Source organism: Phaethon lepturus, unplaced genomic scaffold, assembly GCF_000687285.1.
Source record: "Phaethon lepturus isolate BGI_N335 unplaced genomic scaffold, ASM68728v1 scaffold804, whole genome shotgun sequence".
NCBI classification, from domain to species: domain Eukaryota; kingdom Metazoa; phylum Chordata; class Aves; order Phaethontiformes; family Phaethontidae; genus Phaethon; species Phaethon lepturus.
The window spans coordinates 254-11,172 of NW_010533867.1; the positions used below are offsets into that span (position 1 = coordinate 254).

Below are 10,919 nucleotides of genomic sequence, written 5' to 3' on the forward strand. Positions count from 1 at the left end.
ACTGCATGGCACATAATGTAATTAATAAGATATACCCAACAGAAACAGAACAGTCCATTGATTTTTTCCTGATTCAGGAACCCTGTATTCACCTAGTTTCTCTCAGCATGTCTATTCTAAACAGCTTCTAAAATCCACAGAGATACATTACAACCTCTGTTTTCCACTTTTGGTTCTATTTGATTACATTTCTTGTTCGAGATGACTCAATGGTAAGATTACAGTCTGCCTCAATAAACAGGACACAAGCAGGGCAAAGAGGTGGGAAGGAACAGAGGTTAGAGCCATGACTGCATTTTTTTGCCCTGTAAAGGCCATTTACTTAGGTGTAGGAGAGCACTCTTGAAGGTAGGAAGTGACACCAGAGAGGAACACATTCAGATAGCTCAATTTATTCCTCAGTGAAAGAGACTAACCTCACCACCGTGAGCTGGATCCAGAGCCTGCCTTGTCACCACTAGTCTACCACCTTGTGCTGAGCAGCTAGTCATATCCCATCTCCTACCAGCAGCTGCAATAGCTGCTTCATCCTATGCCATCCCCTGTTCCTCCCTCTAGCAAAAGCAGCAGTCCTATTCATCCTCCTGCACTTGCCACTAAGAAGTGAGCTGGTAGGGAGTGGTTGTAGAGTTTCTGGTTGTGCTAGTTCTAGAAAAGTGAACTACTGCTGCAGCAGGGGTAGGAGCAGTGGGCAGTAGCTTTTGCTGGAAGAAGCATCATCTCAGCTCTCTCAGCAGCTGATGACATCCAGCTGCTCAAGCACCTGTCTGTCATCTTCTCTGGGAAAAGGTGTCAAAGTGGATGGAAGTGCAGAGCATTAGTATTTTCCCCATTTACACTGATAAGTACTTGACCGTTGTTGTTGCTCATAGTGCGTATAGAATAGAATTGACCCAAGAACAGTGTTTTAAAGTCTTTCACCTAACAGTTGTGCTTCTCTTTGAATCTTTCAAACAGCAGTAATTCCAGCTAGCTTTCTTTTCAGAAATCTCTCTCCTTGTAATGGAGATAGTAATGAATCGCTCTCTACTTATCGCTTATGTCTACTTATCGCTCTCTACAACTACCCAAAAGGGCGTTGTGGTGACGAGGGCGCTGGTCTCTTCTCCCAAGTAACCAGTGATAGGACAAGAGGAAATGGCCTCAAGTTGTGCCAGGGGAGGTTTAGATTGGATATTAGGAAAAATTTCTTCACCGAGAGGGTGGTCAAGCATTGGAACAGGCTGCCCAGGGAGGTGGTGGAGTCGCCATCTCTGGAAGTGTTCAAGAAACGTGTGGATGTGGTGCTTCAAGACATGGTTTAGAGGACATGGTGGCGCTGGATTAATGGTTGGACTTGATGATCTTGAAGGTCCTTTCCGACCTTAGTGATTCTGTGATTCTGTGAATAGCCACACGAGATGGTGATTTGTAACAGGTGGTGGCATTTAGATTTCATATCGTTATCTGGCACAAAGAGTGTCTGGCCTATGACCAAGAATTTTTTGTGCCACGATATATAAACTACATAATGTCTGTGTGAAAGTTTACTTCCTGTACTGGCTCTAATGTTTAATATGAACACAGCATTTTCTGTAAAAGCCAAGGTACTTTCTGATCAGCAGATAAAATCTTTGTTATCTCTCCTCTCCTTGTCATTCATCTGCTGTATTCTGCTCATTCTGTTTGCTATCTACTCATCTGAGAAAACATTAAACTAAATTAAGTAATTCTATTTATTTTTGTTGTTTGAATATCTTTTTTGTAATTAAATGAATTATAGTTGTATCAGTTATCAGTTAAGTCCATGCTTATTGGAGGCTATTCACTATCAGTTAGTTGGAAAAATACTAAGTATAAAAGCCTGTATTGTTAAGCTAACTGTGCTCAACTGGTTCACTAATTAGAATCTTAATTCTCATAAATCTGCAAGTAACATAAAATTTTAGTTTTTGGTGCAATGTGAAGAGACAGAGTTCTCTTGGAGGTCACTTTAGACTGTATTCACATCTGTATTCACATACATAGCCTTATAAGACTTATTTGTTTATATATTAAGTCCCCAAAGAATTTCCTTATGTACCACTTCTCTTATCTTCTCAGCAAAAGTACAGAGCACACCCAGTATCTGTGGTTGGTACAAACATTTGAGTAAACCTCTCTGTGCTTATAACTGGTCTTCAGCTAATGCTTATAGCATTGCTGCTGAGACACCATGGAAATTCTATTCAGATTGTGCTATATATCAGGAAAAGATTCCTTTCTTCTAGCAATTAATATCTAGGCTAATACATGTTTTAACTCTGTAACTTTATCATTATAACAATAGAATATTTTTCCATAAATATTTGTGAATGTGTACTAGATGAAATTAAGATGTGTTTTTCTTTTTCACTGATGCTTGCAGCTGAATGTTGTATGGGAAGAACTGTTTAGACTCAAAATATAAGGAAAGCCATTAGACAAAACATCCTTTTCTCACTTGAATGACACTTTGAGTTCTAGGATTCCTTCTGAACACTTTGAAACTCTTGAAAATTTTAAGTTATATGAATCAAAATCCACAGATTATTAAAAAAAAAAAGGGGTGGGTGGGTCCTCAATTACTGTAGTAACCTAACCTGTCAAATTTTGTGTGTTACTCTTAAGGAACATTGTTTGTGTTGAGCTTAGACACTATGTTGTGCGGATGACGTGCTACTGATTTGAACAAACAAGCAATATTCTACAACAAAGAATATTGTCTCTGTATGTATATATATACACCCCATAGAACATTAGATATTCTATACAGTGCCACATTTATTGATGACTGCTTATTTTTCAAACTTTTCAGAATTGCATCTAAACATTACCCCAAATTTTAAAATCCACATACAGTGTTACCCATTGTGCATAGACGTATTAGCACATTTCATTTTGTAGGAAGTCCCACATTACTAAAGAGATTGCTCTTCTAAATTCTTTGTGGTTATCAATAAGCAAAAAAAGCTTCAGCAAACAGTAGAGCAATACATACATAGACCATGTAGTGTTCAAGTATTAAGCAACATACAATAAGGAGAAAAGTTTATTATTTCCTTATGATATAACTTGAATACCTAAAAGCAACTGGCTAAAAAGTGGTAAAGATTAGGATGTAGTCCTGATCTGTAAAGGATCAGGAGGTACTTTTTGATTTTCTCAATTATTTCTGTTTCAGAACATTTGGAAGGTGTTCAGACTGCAGCGGTAGTAACGTGTATACAAATCCCGTGATTATAAACTACTGGAAACTGCTGAAATACTGCAACTACACAGACCTTTTCAAAATGAGAAAATACATATTTGTGCCTAACCTACTACAAATTAGGGAACTAGGGCTGACGACCCCTCTCCACCCTCCAGTGAGAGAAAACTCTGCCTTCGACTGCAAATTCAGACATTTGCAAAGGCAAATTGCCATTTAGGCATCTGAGACGAGGAAGAATTGCAATGATAAATCAGAATGGTTATCATGCGTGTACCTACCATAAAAACAACTTTTAAAAAGCCCATAAAATGTTTATTGAGAGCCACTGCAGGCCTACTGGCAGTCTCTCGGGTTCTGCTCCACTGATTACAAACTGTTGGTAACTGATGAAATACTGCACTGGGGGAGGCCCTTAAAGAATGAAATCACATTTGCTCCTTGCCTGCCACAGATATGGAAAGCTGTGCGTGTGAGATGAAACTCTAAGAAGTAGTAAAAACGTATTCACAAAATGTCTTCACTTACGAACAATTGTAATGACATGGGAGGCCAAGCTAAGATACCAACTGTGATGTTTGCAGCTAGCAGTAGTGAACCTTTATCTGCCACCAGTACTTCATCAAATGAATATTAACTTTTTCCTTCTGTCATTTTGTCCTTTTTTTCTTCCTCTGTTGTCTTTCTAGGTTTTTAATGACCAACAAGTTCTATGGAGACTCGGCTAGAAATTGGTCCACTTTAGATTCAGTTGAGATCATACAAGATGGAGAAAATTTTGCTAAATTTAATGTTTCTGTCATCTCTGCTCCTGCAGAGTATTCATTTCACTGTCAGCTGGTGGGAACAAGCAATCTCTATCCTGCAAGGCTGATTCCATCCAACAATGAGGCAAAACACTGGGATGTTTTCATTTCCAGGTTGCAAGTGAGTACACACTGCCATTTCAGAGATAATTCCAAGAACTGTTACTTGCTATTGTAGGTGCTGAACAACACGCATTCATAATGCCCTTACTTCCATTTCAGCCTGAGGGAAAACGTGAAAGAAAAGCTGTTCCCGCTACGTGAGCTGTTCAATAGAGGGGTAAAAAAGATGCTGAACAATAAGAACATGAAAGCTGAGCTTTGAAAAACAAAAAACTATGAAGTTGTCCACAGAAAAGAAAAACCAATAAAACTAAATGCGCTTAATCCGGCAAAGAATGACTAAGTCCCCATGCCTGTTTAATGAATTGGGCTGCTATTGGAAACATGGGCCTCTTAGGTGGGTGGCTTTATGCTGCTTTGTTTTTATTCGATTTCTTTGCACTTTGTTTACCTAGGAAAGTACAGCTTAGTGTGGCTACTGTTCTCAGTGACATAGACTGTCTGAACTCCTACAGACAGAAACAAAGCCCAGTGCAATTAGATTTAATGGAAGGTTTGCCATGGACTTCAGCTGTGAGCAATATTAGGTCCCGCATGGCCCAGAAGGAAAGCAGTTGGCTTTCTTTTTGAATGAGGCATAGATTTTCTGTGTATTTAGCGTAGTAGTACAGGCAACATATGTGAGGTGTAGATGATTCCATCTTTATTATTTTGAGCATTGATCTTGACTTAGGAGAAGCACATCAATGTTTATATCTTAAAACAATATTGCACTAAGGGATCTCTTTAATTAAAGAGATCATGGAAATGATAGGAATAATTCCAAACTGGACTTTATTTGTCAAAGATGAGCTAACCTCATGATATCTGGATACAAATGTTGATATAATTGTATTTATTATTTTAATAACAAACGAAATCTCAATAATCTGAGTCTAGATTTGACATTTCTGCTTAAACAATAGAAATCTCAAAGGAACAGCATTGGTGCTGAGATTTATTTTCCACAAATTCCAGGATCAAGTCTCACAGTTTTTTGAGAAGCAATGTAGCAATACACACCAATGTTGTGAAGGTTCATCCTGATGGTATTTTTATGGAAAGGCCTGAAAATAGCTGAGTCCACACAACTGTACTTTGCCTAGTCTACTCATTGAAGTTAGACTTTGGCATCACTAGGCTATGAAAGTACATGGGCTATGAAAATACAAAGCATCCACTTACAACATATCTTTTACTTGAATTTCTATATACATTGATACTGCTGCCTTCTCAAAGCTTAGAGGGAGGCCTTGCTCCATCCTTAGCAGGCTTCCTTTCACTGGGGTCTTGATCAAGAGTAGAAGTAGTAGGTTTCCCACCTTCCTTACTGATTTGGAGCAGTTGCTGCTTCCACTGTTCAGACAAGAGAACTTCCAGTTCCTGTTGGGAAAGGCCTTTTTCTCCGACCAAATCCTAAGCACGGAACACAACCTGAAAAGTCCTGTTCTGATCTTTTCTGGTGTGTGAGAAAACAGAAAGTCACCATTCTGGGCTTGTTTCTAAGTTCTAGCTGAACTAGATCATACCTTTCCAGATATCTTTCAGCGATATGTAGTGAAATCTGATGGATCTCAATATCAGTCTTTGTTCTAGAACAAGGTTTAGAAACCCCCAAGCTCTGTTGCACAGTGAAGAAAGCACATGGAATGTGCCCAGTGGTTGCAGCCTGCACAAAATCTTATTGCTCAAACTGAGGAATGTGATTTTCACGTCAGTGTTATGTAGTGTGTAATGAATTAGAAACCAGGATCCAATGACAGTCTAGGTGGTACAATGGCACTTTGCCTCCTTGGGTCCTGAAAACAGTATCATTGTATTAGATGGACACAGCACTTACACAGTGAACCCTTTCACAGGTTGTTCCAAGGCAAGGCTGAACTCATGCAGCCTTTTACTTCAGTTCTGGAGCTAGCTCAGTCACTACCACCTAAAGAACCTCTGTGGGATGCTGTCTAGGCATGCCCATAGCCTAGGATGTCATCACTGATAACTGTACACAGTACCAAAATCTGCTCTGGTTTTGGTGGGGTTTTTTCTTGGCTTTGTTGTTGTTGTTGTTACAGGAATGCTTCTTCTACCATGATACCTTTTATCCTCTTGAGCATCTCAGAATTGTCTATGAAGTTAAACAGGTGACTGCCACCAAAAGCACTGCTTTTCTTTAGTATGTGTCATAGTGGTTTAGAAGCCCCTTTGCTCCTAAGAAAAACTGCCAAAAACTTTAAAACTAAGAATATTAGGATACTTTGTGGCTAAAATATTTCTAAGATCAAAATTAGATGTTCATTTTACACTTAAGTTCCATGAAAACAACAGATTTCACTTGAAGGCTTTCTCAAAGGTCAAAAGATGGGAAAAATCCATTCAAAAAAATACTTTAAAAATTAACAGTAAATGCAGTCTAGTATAACCAAGACAAATTATGCTGGTCCAAACACTAAAATTAAAACTTCCGCAGCACATGCCTGTATCCAAAAGGCTTTTACATTCATAAAAATTAAAGAAACACATGTAAGTATTTTTAACTTTTCTATAGGTAGAAATGTTGGTAGGAAGATATTTTTATCTTGCACCTGGGATCTAACACCCCCAGAGAAATGATAAAGATTCAGAAAAACAATAAAAGAACACTGCATATATTTCATCTCTCGCCTAAAAGTAGACATAGCATTTTAAGAATGTACAATTAAAGCTGTCACCTCAAAGGTTCAATAAGCATAATCCTGCTTCAGAAAAAACCCAGTAGGATTGACATAATAAAATTCAATATTTCTGGCTCTAAAGAAAAAATGGTAAAGCCTTTCTAAACCAAATATACCTGTTAAGTGTTTCAGAGAGTTCTTGTGAATGTGGCAGTGTGTGGGTTTTTTTCCAGAATTTGAATCCATTTTCTGAACATAAATGACAAAAATCATGACCTGCTTTCTGTTTTTATTGTAAATAACTTTCAGACTATATTTCATGACTCTTAGTCACATTCTCATCTGTTGTCAAAACAGTGGCTTAACAAGCGCAAACAGTTATCCAACCCAAAAGCTTATTTTCACTAATCTTGCTTTAATCAGAACTCTGCCTGTAGTGAAAGCAGGCAGTATTTGCAAGTTAGCTGCCATGATCGGACTTGGAAAGTTTCTTCTAAGAGACACAGAAGAGCTTGAATTGCTAAAATTGTCTCCACCTCCACAGTGCCTAAATAGCCCTTAGTTCTGCATATGAGAATTGTTTTATTAATCATCATTGTGGGAAGTATAGACATTGGTCTTAAAACATATATTACATAGGCATTAACTTTACATGCCTGAGTCATGAATGAACTCAAACCCAGAGTGCTCACTACTGTAGCATTGTATGCAAACCACAGACTAATTTTTTCAATGTTTGTACCAACACCTTTCCTAGAAAATATAAACTCTTTTATTACCACAAAGCTTTCCATTTAGTTTATCATAAAGCATAGAGTAATCATGGAACGGGAACACAGAAAACTAGAAACCCATGATCTTCCACTTCCTTGCTTATTGCCTGGTGAGGGGAGTGATTTAAATAAAATAATACTTTTTATTTTATATTGTAATGTTTTATAGAAAATAGTCAGTTTTAAGGTCTTGGTTTTTACTGGTGGATTTATGATGTTTGGTGCTTTCCTTACACACTCACGTCCAGGCCAACAGCATCCTGGCCTGTATCAGGAATAGTGTGGCCAGCAGGAGTAGGGAAGTGATCGTGTCCCTGTACTCGGCACTGGTGAGGCCGCACCTTGAATCCTGTGTTCAGTTTTGGGCCCCTCACTACAAGAAGGACATTGAGGTGCTGGAGCGTGTCCAGAGAAGGGCAACGAAGCTGGTGAGGGGTCTGGAGCACAAGTCTTCTGAGGAGCGGCTGAGGGAACTGGGGTTGTTTAGTCTGGAGAAGAGGAGGCTGAGGGGAGACCTTATCGCACTCCACAACTACTCAAAAGGACGTTGTGGTGAAGTGTCTCTTCTCCCAAGTAACTAGTGATAGGACGAGAGGAAATGGCCTCAAGTTGCGCCAGGGGAGGTTTAGATTGGATATTAGGAAAAATTTCTTCACCGAGACAGTGATCAAGCATTGGAACAGGCTGCCCAGGGAGGTGGTGGAGTCGCCATCTCTGGAAGTGTTTAAAAAAATGTGTGGATGTGGTGCTTCAGGACATGGTTTAGGGGACATGGTGGAATTGGGCTAACGGTTGGACTTGATAATCTTGACGATCCCTTCCAACCTAGTGATTCTGTGATTCTGTAAAAAATCTGTAAATACATAAGAATCCTAGTCTTTATTTTCCTTATAAAATTATTTAAGAAAGACTCAAAAACACAGATCAGATTAATTCTTTCCGTCCTCCATTTTCTTCCACCAGTTAAATTCCCTTCCTTCTGAAGGAATCAGTGCTTATGTCATGTGCATATGTGCAGAGGGGGGATTGTCTTCCCTTTCTTCTTAGTTTCCTAATCCTTTGTCCGGTTTAAACAACACTTTTAGAAGGATAGTGTTCTCAAAAGCATTCAGTTTGCTGATACTTTTTGCAAAATTGGTGGCTAGGCAGAGAATAGATCCCCAAAGTAGTTGATTTTTCTGAGGAAAATAATATGGTAGGAGCTCAGTCAGTGGCAGACTTGAAGAATCCAGTCTCCTGAAGGAGAGACGCTACAGATTTTTCTAGCTGCTGGAAAAGCATATATGGGTTTCATATGTTAATAAACGACACAGATCCCACACCTCAATAAAGCAAACCCTCTCTCCTGTCTTGAGTCTCTGATGTCTAAGGAGGGGGGAAGAAAAGTTTCACAACTGTTTTCTCCTTGAACTTGTACTAAAACTCAGCCAAAAATGTCATCTCCATTAGATGCATTTTAAAGTAGGTTTCAGGAGTTCTGCTTGTCAAAGAGTTATTAGCTAAAAATCTCAGAGTATTTCAACATGACTTTGGGGGGGCCTTAATTCTTACACCTTTGAGTGCTTTCAGTTTTCTGATTCTTAAGTGGTCATTGAACAATACTGATCACACATCCCCTTTGGGACCTGACTTCTAAAAGTAACACCAATTCCTGAAGTAGGAAACTTACCTCTTGCCAAAAAAATACATCCTGCATCTTTAATTTCCTGGGTGAAACAGGAACCTGCAAAATTGTTATGCAGAGGATTTGGTTCTCACTCTTTTTTAATGCCCAGAGTGTGAGTGGTAATTAACGTTTTTTGTAATTACCGCATACATTCTGAAAGTAGGGCCTACACTCCATGTTTAATTGCACTCATCTATCTACCTTTCTTCATTCTCAGATTCAAGGCTTCAACATTGAAAACAACCAGTTTTCCTATGCAAGTGACTGTACAGGCTTCTTCACTCCTGGAATCTGGATGGGCTTGGTGACATCTCTAGTTTTACTGTGGATCTTGACCTATGGAATCCATATGATCATGCAGCTTACAACAAACAACAGATTTGATGATCCCAAGGGTCCAGCTCTGTCAGTTCCTCAAACAGAATAGCCATGGGTTGATTTAATGCTGTTACAGCTTTTCCTGCTCTGATATTTATCATTTTTATAACCTTTTACTTCATAATATGTGTAACCTAGTAAGATATCATAGCAGAAGGAGGTAATTAAACTACATATAAAAAGGATCCTTATGTTTGGCAACAATAATAATACTACTTGTTATTACTGTCATTTGTTAATAGCTATCTGTGTTAAGGGTCTGAGGTGAGGCTGTAGTGGTTATTACTCTATCTGGCTATTAGAAAGACCAGTGCAAACTGCCTTCAGATTAACTATTGTTGGCAAAGAAAGGATACCACAACAGAGATAAATGGGAAGGATAAATAACTTATTTGATAGGAAACTATATATTGAAAATACTGGTCTCTCTAAAGGCTCTTCAATAAGTATATCGTATTCATGCTACTTCTTAAGAAGGCTGAACAGTGTCTTGTCATTTTTTCTCTTGTGAAAACCATCCAGAAATGTACAGAACTAAGAAAGTATAAGTCACTGAATAAATGGTCTTGAAAAGTCTTGTCAAAATACATCACTTTGTTCAGATGTGGCATCACAAATGAGAATGTATGGGTTAAGGCTTATCTTCCCTCTAATGTCAGCTTATGCCTGTGAGAATTATGTTGAGTAACACTAACTCATGTTTGTTTTAGCCATGGACAGCTGATGGAGTTACTAAGCAAGATACGGCCTTGTCCAAACTTATTACAAAATTGTATTTGGTGTCATGGCAATGAATGCAACTTTTCAAACTCATAACCTAAGATGCAGACAGCATCTTAAAAGAGATAAGGTAACTTTCTTAACATCCTTCCTTTTCCAGGTATCTTTGGAATAATTATGAAGTTTGTACAAAAAAGGGAAAAAAATTATATAAAGTCATTAGAAGCGCTATGTTAATGTACTGTTAAGTCTGAGCATGTTTATGGTCATCTCAATGATTCCAGAAGCCTGAAAACATTCAATGTGCTGGATTCTTTTGCAATCAATAAAAGATGCTACATCTTCTCACTGGGCAATCTGAGTTACTAAATTTTATGAAAAGTTAGGAAATAGTAAGAGAGAAATGAGAAATTGGTAAAAAAAAGGTAAAAATAACACTTTCGTTCTCTCTTCTGTAATGTTTTGTTATGACCGTGCATGTTCTATTAGTAGATAAAAACCAAAAAGATATCATTTTGACAAAATTACCTTTGTCACATGAGAAAAATTCTAAATTTTCTGATGTTGATCTGTGTCATAGGACAATGGTACAGAGAAAAGACAGTTAGAATCATCAATTTA

At 38.2% G+C, this 10,919-nt stretch overlaps 1 protein-coding gene across 1 annotated transcript; it reads left to right on the plus strand.

Moving 5' to 3' along the window:
- The first annotated feature begins 201 nt into the window (after positions 1 to 201).
- Positions 202 to 9,700, plus strand: LOC104619449 (V-type proton ATPase subunit S1-like). The gene is made up of 3 exons (XM_010285330.1): positions 202 to 212; positions 3,898 to 4,135; positions 9,418 to 9,700. The coding sequence occupies exons 1-3, from the start codon at positions 202 to 204 to the stop codon at positions 9,625 to 9,627; spliced, it is 459 nt and encodes a 152-aa protein (XP_010283632.1). The 3' UTR covers positions 9,628 to 9,700.
- The last annotated feature ends 1,219 nt before the right edge of the window (positions 9,701 to 10,919 follow it).

Excerpts from the sequence above, each read along its gene's own strand:
- LOC104619449 (XM_010285330.1), top strand. Across the intron at positions 4,136-9,417 it reads TTTTCATTTCCAGGTTGCAA|ATTCAAGGCTTCAACATTGA; the intron begins GTGAGTACACAC and ends CTTCATTCTCAG.